The sequence below is a fragment of the Gouania willdenowi genome, chromosome 8 (assembly GCF_900634775.1).
Source record: "Gouania willdenowi chromosome 8, fGouWil2.1, whole genome shotgun sequence".
Taxonomy (NCBI): Eukaryota; Metazoa; Chordata; class Actinopteri; order Blenniiformes; family Gobiesocidae; genus Gouania; species Gouania willdenowi.
Genome location: NC_041051.1, coordinates 17539249 through 17556043, shown reverse-complemented (window position 1 = coordinate 17556043; position 16795 = coordinate 17539249). Strand labels below are relative to the sequence as shown.

The window sequence follows — 16795 nt, the reverse complement described above, 5'->3', positions numbered from 1 at the left end:
TTCTTCTGACCTGCCACTAGGAGGGAAATTTAAAAAAAATGCCTTGATTGTGGGCGGGGCTTCTGGAGCATTTAAAGCTGCAGTTTGTAAGTGCTTTTTTTTTTGCCTCATTTGGTCAAAAACCCATAATAATCTTTGTGCATATTGAAATCCAAAGTGTTCTGAGTGAACAGTGAATCTCTTCTCCTGCTTCACTAAATTAAGTTTAGAAATCCAGGAGCGTAACTCACACGTGTGCTCCATGAGCTGTTTTGGGCATTACTATTGGCTGCTCGACTGAAGCCAGGTGCGTTCACAGACCATTGGGAGGAAATGTGCATTAGCGGGCATTCCAGCAGGAGTCCCCATAACAGCGTTAGGCACAACACTTACACGGCAAATCAAGCGTAAAAAGGCAGACTGATGTGGAGAAGCAAGAGTTTAAAGTCACAAACATACTCGGGGAAGAACGGACTGCTTTGTGTCCTCCCGGATCCCCGTGACTGTGCAGGGTCTGCCCCCAACATGGGTGTCAGAGGGAAGTGAGAACGAATGGGATAAATTGCTTGTAAATCTAAGAGGAGCTTATTCAAGGTGAATTCATTTTACAGTCTGGATGTGGAGTGATGGTTGTCCGTGCCCTGAGCGACAGGCAGCTGAGATCACAGCCAACTGTGTATGTGCTTGTGGCGGGGACGTGAATACGTGTATTCATGTTGGTCTCTAAAACACCAGACAAATCTCCAATAACACAAGATAACGTCTCTATATTTGTCACTAGTCTTTATGGAGAAAAAAGTCGCCAAGAGCATTCACAAAATAGAACGTTCAGTTTTGGCTTCAAAACAAAGCGGAGAGAGGATTTTACAAACTGCAGCTTTAAGACACATCCAGTATGTACTAAAAAATCTCCACTGAACAATCTATGCCATGCTACTCATTACTCAATATACCTCTCTATTCACTCTTCTCTCAATCCATCCTACTCACCGCAGATTGTAGAGCCCACAGGTGGTAGTTGAGATAAAAGGGGCGGAGCTAACAGTTATTGTTTGTGACATGTTGGTCCCAAAACGTCACATGATCTTGATCTCAGCCAATAGAAAATATACAACAAAATAAGCCAAATACTTAGTTACTCTTTAAATAACAATAATAAATACTATATATATATATATATACACATTTTTTAATTCAGTGGGTGCATACAGTACTAAGGTATTACGTATAAGGTTTGTTTTTCTCCATTCAAAAGTAAAAGGTAAACTTTTTTTAACTGAAAGAAATGTAGTTGGAGGGAATTTTTTTTTTTTTATCATTGACCCTTAAAGTAATTTCTTTGAACTACAAGATAAAAATGTTGAATGGAAATTAGCAAACAACTATTGTCCACCTGAGAGGGTTTCCATAGGAACACATTCATGTTTCTATCAGTATGTGTTTTAAATGAGAAGAATGGGTAAAAAAAAGAAAAAACAGAGAATGCTCTACTACAATAATAATAATCGGAGAAAGTGAGGAAAACGATCACTACAGACACAAAGAAACACCAACCACCAGAGCCACTCCCTTTATTGTACACACCTCTTTATTCTAGATGAGATCATGCCATTTGTCCAGATCAATAATTTGCTACAGAGGCACTTCTTGACACGTTTGGAAAACAGAAAAGGAAGAAAATCTCCGTGGGTTGCTGAGGCAAAAAATTAAGGACGAAAGGGGGCGTTGCCAAAAGGCATTTACAGTCCAAGCTAAAGTGACAGGCAGCAGAAAGCTATTTGCCAATAAATAAATTACCATCCGTGTCAAACTGCAATGAAGGGAACTATCTTCATCTTTTAGCTAAGAACTATATATACTTTCCAGCACTGTCACCAAAAGCCCGACCAGAGAAATGAGAAATAAAGTACAACCTACAATTTATGAATCCAGTAAAAAACTTTCCATTTCCTTTGTCCAATTCAAATTTATTCTCCGCTTGAGACAGACATTATGTGTTTTAATGCTAAACTCCCACCACCCGCTCACTTGACAAACCAAATGCAAATCCTGGCTCCTTAAACAATATTTAAAATGGTCAAAGACCTTTACAGGGAAATCATCCAGTATTTGTAAGCAAAGTCACAGCCGTACAAGCCCAAGCACACTCCCATAAGGTTCCCTGTTGCTGAATCCCCCACAAAAACGGGCTGTGGATGAGCTCAGTGTACAAAGCAGACACAGAAACAACCTCCAACAAAACAACAAACACAAAGCAGTGCATAAATAATGCTCCAGAAAATGACCACAGACTTTTTTCCTTTGATGTCAATCAAAAATGTGAGCTTTGATTGTGATCAATCATAGTATAGTTTGTCACTGCTTTGAAATGACACTGGTCATCCATACAGTATGCACCTATATACACAATATTATTATTATTATTATGCACAGCAAAATAAACATTTAGCAGAACTAAACACAGATGTAACGTCCCACCCGACGTGATGATTCTATTCTCTGAAACACAAATAATCTGTCGCTCACGCGCTTCATATTTCAACCCAAAAAAAAAAACGGAGTTAACGTCCTGTCCCATTTATTAGGATGACTAACAAATTACAATAGGAGAAATCTTCCCATCAAGCACACAATGTGAAGTTTCCCACCTTCTTTGTGCATAGTGTTTTGGTAAAAAAAAAAAAAAGACTAAAATTTCCTAACTAGGTGTGGCTCTGTCATAAGGCTAGATGGTTAGAAGTGCTTGGATTGTACAGGCCAGACTGATTATTATTACTGGTTCATTATGAAGCTCCGCTCTCCATTTCATATGACCCCTCCCTGCGACTTCTGTGTTTAGTTCCTCCCTCTTAAGTTTAGCATTTCATTTTAAAGCTCCATTCATACCCAATAATAAAAAGGACACAGGAATAAAATGACACAAAAGAAAGAAAAATCACCCAAAATACCAACAGTGATGACGGGTTTTTGTTTTTCAGTATGAAAGCTGTTCGATATTGAAAACCCAGCAACACAAAAACAAATGGTCATGTGTGTGTATTACTGTTTAGGCCAGTTCTATAGAAAGGGGTGGACAAGTCAGCCTGTATCAGTTGGCATTAAAGAAAACATATGGAATAAAAATTAGATGCACGATTGTCCTCTGATCAAACATCTTAATGCATTTTTTGATCACCTGGATTTATTTTGATGCCTAAAATAGTGAAAAATATTAACTAGTGACAGACTCATTAGCAGCTTAGTAACTTTGCTTGAGGAGACGTATCGATAAGGCTGGATGATGAAAGTTATGCAGCTCTCACAGTCAGTCCCTTCCCCCGAGCCCCCCCCCTCTGACCAATAGTGTGCAAATACACACACACATACAGAGAGACATGATTAGGTGGGCCTGACCACATGTCTAATCTAGCAGGGAGGGCTCAGCAGGGCGGATAATGGTGGGCCGGTGAGAGGGAGCACCAGGGGGTCTTCGGCTGCAAGAAGGAGAGAAGATAAAAGGACAAGGAGTGAGACGTGCTCACAAAGACAGTGGAGAAACCCAAACAGCCCAACAGAGGATAGTGAAGCATGCTCAGGAGAAAATAAATGACGGAATGATTAACAGATGATCAAACAGAGGTAGGGGGACTCCTATGAATACTGAAAGAAACATGCTGTTGATGTGGTGATGATGAAATGCTGCAAATGCAGTGCAACAAAAAAACCAAACAAAACCAAATGCGCACAGAAAATAATGATCAATACAGGAGGAAAGGCAGCTGTACCTGGGCACACCGGGTGGGATGCGAGCTGGACGGGAGGGGATCTGTGGGGGCGCACTGAAGGGGTCCTGATAACTGTTGAAAGCGTTAACGGCGGGGCCCGGTCGGGAGGGGATGGGAGGGGCCCCAAAGGCAGGTGAAGGGTTGAGTGGAGTTCCAAAGGCAGAGGTAGAATTCATGGGTGGCCCTGGTGTGGGGCCCCTGACAGCAGGGGGACGGCTGGGGGGCGGGGCTGCAGCGTGTGGCCCTCGGTGCTGTGTCACTGGGCTGGAAAAAAAATATTACAAAATTAAACATCGTACTTGGAAATCATCAAGGCAATCAACAATCTCAGGGAAATGATTACAATAGAACTAATCAATGAAATATTATCAGCTGTGTATACAGAACCCCAGGATCTTGTGTTGAATTGTTTACAGATGCACTTCTAGAGATGTTTGATAAATGCAATACCAAATCAATAATTCTGTGTGGTGACACCACATGAATGTGTAAATTCAATGAAAAGCACTGGTGGTTTTTCCTATGATAACCAAACCAACAAGGGTTACAGCTCTTAGTGCAACTATTATAAATAATATCTTTACCAATTTAATTGGACTAATACGTGCATTTCTTCATTTATATTGGTGAAATCCCAGCCTCACCCTTACCTGGTTTCTGGAATCCAGCTGTCATTGACTGGTGGGGGTACTGGGGTGGAGATGGTGCTGGTGCTGATGTCACCAATCAGGTGTAATGCCTCTTTGAGTGCGTGATACATGCGCAGCATTTCCTCCCTGCGCTGGGCCTGGTCAGCAGACTCCTCCATCAGGCTGTTCTGGTCCCCAGATGAATAAAGGTAGGCCAGCAGCTCCGAGTGGATAAAACCCTTCGCCTGAAAGAGGAATTTACATACTAAGACAGTAGCCACTTAAATAAAGCTGATATCTGGAGTTTCTGAGAAATCTATGTTTATGTATGATTCTTTTGAAATGCAAACAAAAACATAACTAGTCTTTCACTATGGTCTACTGCCGGTGGTCATTCATATACATTAATGTGTATAAGTCCCTCCTTCATCCTATAAACTCCTATTCAAATGGAAATGATCGCTGAGTGTGCTCAGCCAATCGGCTTTGACTTCCTGTTTTTGAGACCGTCAATCAAAGTGAATGCGGAACTGTGCACTGAAACAAGGCCACACGTAACAACAGCAAACAGTTAAATATGATTTTGGCTCATACCTGACCCATAGACCTATATCAATGTGACCCGATGCAACCTGGTAGACTGGGAGAGGCAGTGGGAGGAAGTGAGGCTGTTTAGGGCGGGACATCGAGATGTTTCTCAGAAACTCTGGATATCAGCTTTAAACAATCAACAGTATATTCAGTAACCATGGCCTAATGGTCAGCAATGCTGCCTGTGTGTTTGCACCAAAGTATAAAGTTCCAGAGTTTATTTAAATATCATTGGACACTGGAGAAGTCTTAGCAGGCAAAATAAAGTGCGATAATTATTGACATCAAGTTTTCAACAAAGCGAGCAAAGCTACAGTCAAACCAACAGGAAAATGTACCACTGGTTTCAAGACTGCTAACCTGTCACATTTAAACCTCAACTTCCTTCATAGCTTGCAACAACAACAAAAAAAAAGTACTTTACATTCGGTCTCAGATACAAACCACAAAGCTTGATAAAACAAGCTTGTTGTTTTATGTGTCCAACTTAAGGCTCAAGGGCCAAATAGAGCCTCCAATGGCTTTTACTCTGACTTGCTAATGTCATACCCTGAACTACATCTGAGTCATTTCTTCATGCCACTGTCCACTGTGCAGTAATGCTAAACTCACACTGTTGATCATGAGATGCATTATTGTCTTGGGCACGAGGTCTTTGATGGATTTGTTGATGATGCCGATGTACGAATCCACCAAGTTGCGGATGGTTTCCACCTGCCGCTCCAGCTGGGGATCGATGGAGAAGGTGTCTGTGGGGCCAGTGTCTTCAACCTCCGTCTAAGAAAGACAGAAAAACATACACACAGACATTCTCTATTACTGCTGCGTTAAAGCTCAGAGTTGAAACACTAAGTACTGGTAGATGATTAAAAAACCAGTAAATGCAGTCAATTAATGTTTAAAGCAAACTCATATTTTACACCATATTAGACTAATCATTTGTGTTGCAGCGAAATCCTGGCCACCCCAAATCTTTTGGCCAAAACACTTTTCTCCTTGAAAAATGCTGAATAAAACAGGATGTTTTGATGATGCAAGCTAACCGCATGGTAGAGTAAACGGGCCAAGTTGTTTTATTAAATACATTTTTTTTATTTTACTTTGCAACATAACATAAAAGACAATGACAGAGACAACAGTGTAAAATGCCAAAAAGACACGTGAAAACAATATTTACAATTCCTGTGTGTGCGTGTGTGTGTAATGCATTAATATTAATAATAATGCATTGGATTTTATAGCACTTTATCATAGACACTCAAAGCACTTCCCAGAAATATGGCATTCTTTTACTCCACACTTAGGGGTGGTAAGCTACTAATGTAGCCACAGCTGCCCTGGGATAGACTGACCGAAGCGAGGCGGCCATAGTGCGCCATCGGCCCCTCCGACCACCACACTACATTCATACTAGGCAATGTGGCTGAAGTGCCTTGCCTAAGGACACAATGACAGATACCACTGGAGTGACTGTCCCCCACTGTGGCACCTGGAATTCTCACTGGTCTCCCATCCAACTACTAACCAGGCCCAGATCTGCTTAGCTTCCGAGATCTAACGAGAACGGGCAATGACAGTGTGTGTGTGTGTGTGTGTGTGTGTGTGTGTGGACAATAACTGAAATGGGTGGGAGGAGAAGAAACACTAAAGATAAATAAATAACTAAACTGGAATAAGTGAAAACATTTATTAATTAAATAAAAGAAAACATTTACAACAAAAAGAAAGAAAAAAAAGCAGATAAAGATAAATAAATTAACCTTGGAAGGTCTACACACAAATGTGATGAAATTAAATAATAAATAAAATACTATATATAGCCCTGGCGTCCCGAGAGAAAGAGGGGCCCAACCGGGCAGGCATTTGGAGGATGAGGAGGACTATTCCACCTTTTTTTTGTCTGCGGACTCACGGAATGGGGTCAAGTTAAACATTTTTATTTTTATATTGTGTCATGTCGGGGATAAATAAATATTTTCATATTTTTAATTAAATTATTCTTTGAATCATTGACATTCATTTATACAAATGCAATGTTTTTGTTTTAGTGAGGTTAGTACACATTCAGAGCCATAAAAGCAATGGGATTAATTATTTGCATAATAATTTATTTCTGCGTTTCGGCCTTGGTTTTCTCATTTTCGTTTCTGTGCATCCCTACTAATCATCCACTACATCAACCTTTTGTTGCCTTAAATGTAAGAGAAAAAAAACCCCTGGTTCACCTGGTCTTTCTCTGGATAAACTCCTGCCCTGAGGAAGGATGCTTTCCAGCTGTCCACATCCTCCTGAGAATCACAGGCCAGGTCTATCTGGCGAAGGTCCTTGTACACGTTCCTGAAAAGAAAAAAAACAAAGAAAACAAACACGCCCTCAAACAATCACCGTCGTACACTACAGCTACTAAAAGGTCACACATGAAATGTTCCATAATGCAGCCCTGACCTCTGCTCTGTGTTGAAAATTGCAAAGACATGCTTTGTGGACATGAAGCCTTTCTCAACATCTCGAATCTTCAGATTATCCAAGGGCAGCATATACTTCTTTTCCTTTTCCTGAAAGAGGACGATGAAAAAATCTCAGTCATGCAGCACATAAGCAATAAAACAACAGTGATCCATAACCATAAAACAAATGGCTGCAAAGAATTACAGATCAAACTACATGTGGAGCGGCAACAAGACGCTTTCTGCTGTACAACGATAATAAAGTGATAATGACATGAAAACACACCAGGTGCTTTTTGAAAAGAGCCATAAACATCTAAGCTCCACCTTACTGAGAAAATTGTTTTTTTTTTAATTTTATTAAGCAGACAATGCAGCATCCAAAGAAAGAAATACGAGATAATGAATGCTCTTTACCGTCAATGAAACAATAAATGGTAAATGGACTTGATTTTATATAGCGCTTTATCACCACACTGAAGCAGTTTCAAAGCGCTTTACATGTCAGCTCATTCACCCATTCACACACCAGTGGGACAGGACTGCCATGCAAGGCGCTAGTCGACCACTGGGAGCAACTTAGGGTTCAGTGTCTTGCCCAAGGACACTTCGACACATAGTCAGGTATTGGGATCGAACCCCCAACCTCTCGATCAGAAGACGACCCACTACCACCTGAGCCACGGTCCCCAATACTATTACTACTACCGGTAGTATTTTATTACTACTAGTAATTCTAATTCTTTGTGAAAACTGAAAGATGTTGTGTGGTGTTGCTGTCATTAGAAGCAGAAGAATTATATCTATTTAAAAAATTGAAATACAGCTGAATTGTTTCACTACACAGTAACAAACGACAAAAAAAAAAAAACTCCTTTCCAACAATGACTAGACATGATGAGATGCGTTTCCTTGGGCTGCCAGCAGGAATGACTGCTAAGCACACACACATCTGGAAACATTTATGTTTGCACACAGGCCTCAAGTTACAACGCACACACAGTTTCACTCTTGTGTGTGTGAACCCGTGCCTGTAAAAGCATTGACAAACACAGGAAACACAAGTCTGAAACACATGATATGAACGGCAGGTGTCAGCAGACGTTGGCGCGGCGGTATCTCTGCAATGTGTCTGTTAAATGTTAACACAAAATCATCCCCTCCCCCTCGAGACCCCGCAACACAGTATGATTTCCTGCAAATTCCAAAGTCAGATCCCTGGCTGGAACATTTTGGCCCGCCTGCCACGTCACTTTGTCTCCGCCATCCTCCCGTACTCGTTCTCACTTTGGGAGCTTTTGAAGCGAGTCGCGTGAAACCTGCAGCATTTCAGACGCTGTTTGAGCCAAAGAAGCTGCTGGTTGGGAGTTTTACTTTTTAATCGGAGCTCACAGCGGAGAGTATTTGTGAAGTTACTGATGGACGACGTGAAGAGAACCAAAGATCAGCGTTAAAGGTTTGATGCATGGTGACAGTTTGGGTTTGTCCTTCTGTTTCAGGTAACCTTTTACAATTTTTACTGATTTTACTGTTACTGTTCAATTAATTCCAGAGCACTGAATGTTGTCTGTTTATTTGTTTATGACAATAAATACCAACATCTTTTCAAAGCAAGAATCTATTTACAGAAAACGAGTTTGAAATGACTGGATTGAAGTCACGTGGATTAAAACCTTTTGTTTCCATGGTTGAATGTGAATGTGGTAATGTTTGTTTTTGTGTCCTCTGTCCTACAGTCCTGGGGCAGCGACCTGCAGACACAATGACCTCTGGGTTCTTCCTCCCAATGGAGTCCTACCTTTTACCCTCCACGCCTGCCCAGTGTTCAGACTACCTGTTCATCAGGCTACAGCTGAACAGTAGTCTGCACATTGGTTAGGCTGGGCAGGGTCTCACACACAGGCCTCCTGTCACTGTGGATCCCTCAGCATAAAAACACATCACTGTACATGTGCTGTGGAAGCAGTTACTGTATGTCCCCTTCTGGTCCCTTTCAGTAAAACTTTGACACAAACTCTTCTCACCTCGTCATCTTTGTACCAGGACAGGGACTCTGCGGTCAGGACAAACCAGTACTCCTTAGAGCCTCCTTTCATGATGCTAATGTTCAGGGTGAGCCATCCTTTTCTGATCACCTATCGATAGATAGATAAAAGGGTGTTGGGATGACAGAAGAAAACAGCTTTATAAGTTACACTCATGGACTGGATGAGTTTTGACCCCATCAAGTCTTGCAAAAATAAACAAAAGTCCTACTGACTTACCTGAAAAGTAAGATTGGTTTGCTTAGCGTCTAATTACCAATTGACAGTGAACATGCTCTGAATAGGAGTGAAATCACAAATGCTTTCACATTAGTTCTTTGTGTTTTGTGTGACGGGGCTACTTTATAATAAAGAATGTTGGCCCCGCTTAATTAATCTCCTAAAAAGAAAAAATCATCAAATAGGCAAATCCAACCAGGTAGTGGTTAGCACTTAGCACACATGTGCACTGACACTGGTTCGACGGTGGTATGTTAGTAACGTAGGTCAATGAATTACTGGGCTATGCATTGCAAACTACAACATGAAAAAGGACGGTGTTACTGTGTTTAGTTAGGCACAGGCAAATAAGAGGTAAATACCAAATTATACCAAAAAGATGTAAAAAAAGAAAGAGGTTAATTGAAAGAGATGATTAGTAGAGCAAAGCTGATCACAAATTTCTTAAGTGGAGAGAGAGGAGATGCATCAGACTGGGATGAGTGAGTGACACACTCTGATAGAAGTAAACCTTGAAATTATTCTCCATTTTCTACCTTAGACTCTCAAACGTTTTGAGAAATATAGAAAGGCCTATATTGAATAAACCCATGCTAAGTGGAAATGTGCATTTCAAAGACTTCTTTAGACAACTTCCCTTCAATAGCTCTCCATCCAAAAGAGGACAGGAGTGAGAAATGGGGAAAGTGCATATTTGTTTAAATGGAGGAGCATAATGAGGAATAAGGGGCTGTACTTGAAGTTTGTCTCTGCAGAGAAAAAAACAACTCTTACTCTGTAAATGTCAGCTTGGTTATAGAATTTAAATTGTTTCTTTTTCCTCTGCAAAAATAAGAAATCTGACAAAATCTATTCTGTCAAATACAGGTTATGCCACAAACAATTAAAAAATGATTTTGGTTTTAAAAAAAATATGAAAATATAAAGGAATGTCTCATGAAATCCCAAAGCTGTAATCATTCACCACAAGAAAAATAATAAGAGGGAAAAAAAAAACTCTAATGAGCTTAGCAGGAACACCAGAAGATAATAAATAGAAATGCAAAGTTTTAGTAGTTATTATGTGAAACATTAAGATTCAAGAAACTAAAAAATGAATTTTTATCATGTCGCCGACTGAACCACTCCCAACTCCCTCCGTTTTGGTCTTCAATGATGTTTTAATATGACTCTCACAAAGCAAACTTTAGAGTCACCGTGCGTGAGGCAGCAGAGGTAACAAACCCAACGACAGGAGAACTGATGCCTCTGCAGCCACCTGTGGAAGATTTCCTTCATTCCCCTTTTCTCCCAATTAATGGGAATAAAACTCATCTTTTTAAGGTGCATTAAGTGCTTTGTAGGTGCTAAAATTAAAGCCTCCTTATTAACGGATCCCTGTAAATGTTAGTAGTGCCAAAAATATCAAATTAATGACAATTATTGTCCAATTAAGAACCTTTATAAAGCATAAAAAAGCACCTGGTGTTAGTGGAACAGTCTAAATTACTGACTGTGCTCTTGCTACAAATTGTATTGGATCTCACTTTGGTCAGTCTGACAGACTGTACCTTTTCCTCGTAGCCCTCCCCCAGTGCGGCCAGCTGCAGAAGGGTAGAAAAACTCATTATCTGTATTAGCTCCATGAGGCTAACATGAATCCTCTGCAGCCTTGTCCTCAGTACACTGACTTCCACACCTGAACAACAATGGCTGATTATTGCACGATGGCCTCAGTTCTTCTGCACAGCTTACCCCTGCTGCCCCTGGCAGGGTGTGATTTGAATCTGTGGGGTACTTACCAAAATCTCACCCTGCAGTAACAGGAAGAGGAGGTGAATTAAAGTAAAGGGGGCAGTTTAAAATTCAAGCCAAAAGGAATTAGAAAGTAAGTGTAGGAAATAAAAGAAGAAGGAAGGAGGAAAAATTGGAGGAAAGAAGAGGGTTATATTTTGAAAGTTGAGAAAAAGAAAGAAGAAGATAAATAGGGGGAAAGGGGAAGTCCAAGGATGGCAAAAAAAGGAGAAATGGGGGAGGGATATAAAGAGGAGTTGAGAGAGAGAAACAGAGACAGAGAGAGAAAGTAAGAGAATTACATGCAATTAGAATTACTTCAAACAATTTGGATACGTCATAAATGTTGCACATTTGAAAGCCATAAGGTTCATGCATATTCTGAACTGGAATGCAAAAGTTGCTTGTGAGTTAATGAAAGCAAAGCAATCATTAAATACTATGTGATTTTATTCTGCTTTGCCTCAGAATGACATGCTCAACATGCAAACAGTAACTTCAATTATCCAAGGATGGGGGGAGTGAAGCACTAGCTTCAACAAAGCAATGAAGCGTCGTCTCAAAAGCTCCCACTGTATGATATCATTAAAGCTGGTTAGCACACCTAAAGCCATGTTTAGTAAAAAAATGTAATTTCTTTATTTAAAAAAAAAACAAAAAAACAATTGAAGAGTTCAGCAGCAAACACAAACACCAATTAGTTGAAAAGAAACCGGGGCCGAAAACAGCTGGGTTACCAAAATGTGCAGGGCAATAATATTACTACCAGTTAGACAGACCTAGCTAGCTAGCTAATAGCTGGAGTCGATATCACTGCTCAGGTGTGGTTGGCTTCTTTTCACAAAGCTAATAAATCAGCCAACAGTGGCACTGTGAGATAAAAGCTGTGATTGGTGAAGAGGCCAGAGTTGAGAGATAAACACACCTGGTTGGGTAAGGCTCTTTTCTTGGTTGCAGCTGTGTTCCTCTGCTGGGCACTGTCGATGGACAAAGAGAGAGATGATTAGCAAAAAAAAATAAATAAATAAAAAATAACCCACCAAACTAATCTTTAATCATTCATTTTCCCCATTAAATAACCGCAGTGGTTCATTTGTGCCATGTAACATTTTGAGGCAACCTTGAAATTAAAATACTCACAAACACTAAAATAAAGCCCCCTCCATCCTTTTTGTGTGCCCACCTGTTGTTGCTGTACCCTGGGAAGCTACCATCATCCAGCCTTCTGAAGTCAATACTGAAATTGATGTGATGAGATCCATTAAACAATCCTGTGCTGCTGCATGAGGAGTCATACTAATCCATGCAGACCAAGGAAGAATGTCTCACACACAGGCACTTTCTTTGTTATTTGGTTATGGGGCCAAAGCTCAACCTCACTCAACTCCATGCTCGTAGAACTGCTACTCTACCTCTGTTCAGCCACAACACTCGGCTGTTAGACGTTATCACAAAAACATCAGCTTTTCATAAGCTTTCGTTTGGATGCACAAACGCAGCAACAAGTGCGTGAAGTTAAACAAAGAAATTGTTTACGAAGCTATAAAGGAAATGGAGGATGTCTAGAGGCTGGTTTTCTTGACTGACTTTAAAGAGGGAGGGGTTGTTACATGCATGGACGGGGAAAAAACGGTAACTAATGCGACCTTGATCACTGAGTGATTTGCCTCTTCTCACAGGACACACACCCTCTGATGTGATGGCATCACTAATCGGCATGCTACATCGCAATAATGCACCATGGTTCACAACATGTGGGTAATTATAGGAAGCACTTTCAGTGTGTCGCAACTAAACTGTGACCATTTTAGAAATAGTGACTTGGTTGCACATGTAGTTTGCTGTAAAATTAAGGGTCATTCATTTGGAAATTGTACCAAATCACAAGAGCAAACAAAAGACAGTGTGTTATTAATCGAACACAAGCTTCAGCTGAGACCGGGGTTGCTGCCAATGGGCTATGAAATTGAAAGAGAAAGGTTGAGGAGAGAGGGTACATACTTAGCGAAGCCGATGAAATCCTCATGATTGGTGTTAATGTAGGCCAGCTCAATGTCAATCAGCAGCAGAACCTTAGAGGCAGAAAATTATGATCATGGTGCAGAAGTCTTCATTAATGCCACTTAAGTAGGAGATCAAATTAAAAAGCCTCACTTGTGAGACTTTGTCTTGTTAATTACACAAGTGGAATGCATAAATTATAAGAAAAACACATGGGGAAAAAGGAAGCGACTTGAAATGTGCTGATCAGATTTGCTGGATCAGAGCCAATTTTTTGTGAAATTTCAGGGATTAATAAAATTGGTCAAATTGTCCCGATCCTACTGTTGGTTTGATCTTAACAGAGATACCTATTGGGGAGCAGTGTAAATACTGTGAATTGTGCTTTGGGTTCCATTTCATAATAATTCGTGAAATGTCTCACGATGGGATGCAACCTCTGTCTGCATTTCTCAGAAGCATTTATTTCAATCTGCCAATCCTGATTGGCCGGTGAAGCTCGTCTGTCAACTAGGGGGTGACCCACCTCCTATAAAAGGAGGAAATGGACAGACGCGCACCATTCAAACACCTCTTCTCCTCTCAGCTAGATCACGTTTTCTTTTGCCAGCTTAACTACGGGCTTGTGCCAGTACTGCACCGCATTCAACGCATGGAACCTCCATAGGAGGCTGGCACACCAGACTGGCCTGTCCAAACCGGACTCCTTCCCTCCTCACGATATCCCCCGTAAAGGCAAGTGAGGTTCCGCTAATGGACACTGCGGCTGCTCAGGTTTCCAGCTGGGGTTCCCAGCTCGACCTGGTGACCCCCTGCCCGCTTCACGAGGATGTCCTCGTGATTGACTGTGGAGAGTTTACCGTTGAACGGTTAGGCCGCCTCGGACTGCACGGGAGGCCTCTGACAGGGGGCGCTGTCACGCCACTTTTGGGCTCTTTGATCGCTTATGGGTAGGCAGAGCCTCCTCTCTCAGTGTACCCACTGGGTGTTACGGATGATATCGAAGGGTTACAGGCTGTAGTTGGCATCTGTCTCTCTCCGTTTCACCGGTGTGACTCACTCTGGGGCCCACGCAGAGTAGGCCCTGGTTTTACAGGAGGAGATTACATCACAGGGAGCGATCTCAGTGGTCCCTCCTGCTCGGTCTCGGGAGAGGTTTTACTCCAGGCCCTGAACAGGTGACTCAGGAAATACACCTTCGGGATGCTCACGCATTTCTCCTTACTTTATCTGGTGCGACAAGGCGATTGGTTCACGTCTGTCAACCTCAAAGACACATATTTTAACGTTCCAATATATCCCCCTCACAGGAAGTACAGTACCTATGGTTTGCTTTCCGGGGGGTGTGTTATGAGTACCGCGTTCTCCCGTTCAGCTCTTTGAGCCCGAGGGTGTTTGTGCGCTGCATGGAAGCTGCAATCGTTCAGCTGAGGAGGCGGGGCATTCGCCTGGCTACGTACCTGGACGATTGGCTGCTTTTGGCACAATCAGAGGTGGAGGCCAAAGCGCACACGTGCATTTTGTTGGATTACCTGTCAAATCTGGGATTTGAGGGGAATGCAGAAAAGTTGTCCCCTACACAGTGCTGTGCCGTTCACCGGAGCGGGTGAAGACGTTCGGCGTTGTTTCGGACGGGCAAAACTGTTCAGTTCAGATTGTGTCTTTATTTACTCAGGTTGATGGCTTCGGCCATTGTCGTAATTTGGTCGCCTTCACATGAGGAATTTCCAACTGTGGGTGGCCTCACATGGAGTCAATCCTCTGCGTCATGGCGCATGGAGGGTTTTGGTTACACCACAGTGCAGCGCGGCTCTGCGCCACTGGCGTGCCATGGGACGGAGGCTCCCCTCGGCGTAGACGCACTAGCGCACGTTTGGCTGCATGTGAGTGCTTCTTTACGCGTTCCCCCCGTTGGCTCTGATTCCCTTTACCCTGTCCAGGGTAAGGAAATGCGGATACACACTGATCCTGGTGGCTCTACTGTGGCCGGCCATGCATTGGCTGGCGGAGATTTACCAGCTGCTGTGTGCACGTCCCTGGCAACTCCCGCTGCACAGGGACTTGCTGTCACAGGGGAAGGGCACAGTTTTCCACCCACTTCCAGACAGTCTGGTACTGTAGGCTTGGCCCCTGAGTGGCTCAATCTGTCAGCCGTGGGATTATCACAGAGTGTGATTTCCACCATACAGAATGCCCGAGCCCCTTCCAATAGGTCTCTTTATGACTAAGTGAAGGCTATTTGAGGGGTGATGCCTCCAGAGGAACCACATCCCTTTTCAGTGCCCGGTGGCTGGCTTCGGCCAAGAGGGTAAGTGACATCCATGCACTCTCGGTTCATCCGTCGTGTGCTCATCTTTTCCCAGGTGATGCGAGGATCATCCTGAGACACAACCCGGTCTTTGTGCCGAAGGTTGTGGGCTCGTGTTCTCCCATTGACTTTTTGGCCTTTTCTGCCTCACAGGGTGAGCAGAGGCTGAATGTGTCATGTCCAGTTCGTGTGATCCGCATATGGATATGACCGGGAGCCTCAGGGCCAATCCCCGCAAGGGGAAGCCTGTTACTAAGCAACGCCTGTCACACTGGGTGGTGGAGGCTATTGCTTTGGCTTATTCGTGTCAAGGTCTGCAGCCGCCTACGGGTCTGCGTGCACACTCGACTCGGGGTCTTGCCACATTCTGGGCTTTGTTCAAGGGAGTGTCTGTTCAGGACATCTGTGCAGCGGTGTGTTGGACCGTTTGTGATCAGACTTCTGCCCTGGAGGCTGTTACCACTCAATAAGCATGTCTGCACTACAGGAGTTTCCATATCCCATAGTGAGACATCTCACAAAATAATATGAAATAGAACTTTAGGTTATGTATATAGCCCCGGTTATATGAGTAATGTGTGAGGTGTCTCACCAGATTACCCTTCTTGCTCGAACAAGGAGAAGAGGTGCTTAATTTGAATGGTGCGTGTCTGTCCGTGTCCTCCTTTTATATGAGGTGAGTTACCCCCTAGTGGACGGATGCGCTTCACCGGCCAATCAGGATTGGCAGATTGAAATAAATGCTTCTGAGGAATGCAGACAGGGGTGGCATCCCATAGTGAGACAACTCGCTCATATTACTCATAGAAACGGGGTTATACACATAACCTAAAGATTTAGATCATTACATAGTTGCCATACTTATTTAAATATCTTTTTTTTAATATAAATATAAGTTTGCAAATTAACATACTGGGAGGGGGGTGCTAATGAGACTGAAAAAAATTAGTCTTAGTCTAAACGTGTTTATTTATGAAAATTAAAAATATTTTTTCTCAATTTTTACAGCAAGGTGGGTTGCTTGACATCTAGTTTCAAA

General features: G+C 42.4%; 1 protein-coding gene across 7 annotated transcripts in view; it reads right to left on the bottom strand.

Annotated features, from left to right (window-relative positions):
- The window catches only part of dnm2a (dynamin 2a), a 32748-nt gene that overhangs the window by 867 nt on the left and 15086 nt on the right, over positions 1 to 16795 (bottom strand). For 2 of the 7 annotated variants that reach the window (XM_028454900.1, XM_028454907.1), the window contains exons 12-22: positions 13449 to 13519; positions 12631 to 12684; positions 12373 to 12424; positions 11456 to 11467; positions 9435 to 9545; positions 7409 to 7518; positions 7189 to 7300; positions 5576 to 5740; positions 4394 to 4617; positions 3744 to 4007; positions 71 to 3452 (exon numbers count right to left, since the gene is read on the bottom strand). In XM_028454900.1, coding sequence (XP_028310701.1) covers positions 3380 to 3452; positions 3744 to 4007; positions 4394 to 4617; positions 5576 to 5740; positions 7189 to 7300; positions 7409 to 7518; positions 9435 to 9545; positions 11456 to 11467; positions 12373 to 12424; positions 12631 to 12684; positions 13449 to 13519 — 1248 coding nt within the window. In that variant the 3' untranslated portion in view covers positions 71 to 3379. Of the gene's footprint in view, positions 1 to 70; positions 3453 to 3743; positions 4008 to 4389; positions 4618 to 5575; positions 5741 to 7188; positions 7301 to 7408; positions 7519 to 9434; positions 9546 to 11455; positions 11468 to 12372; positions 12425 to 12630; positions 12685 to 13448; positions 13520 to 16795 lie in introns of those variants that run through there. The other 5 variants (XM_028454902.1, XM_028454901.1, XM_028454903.1 and 2 more) reach the window with 5 other exon arrangements.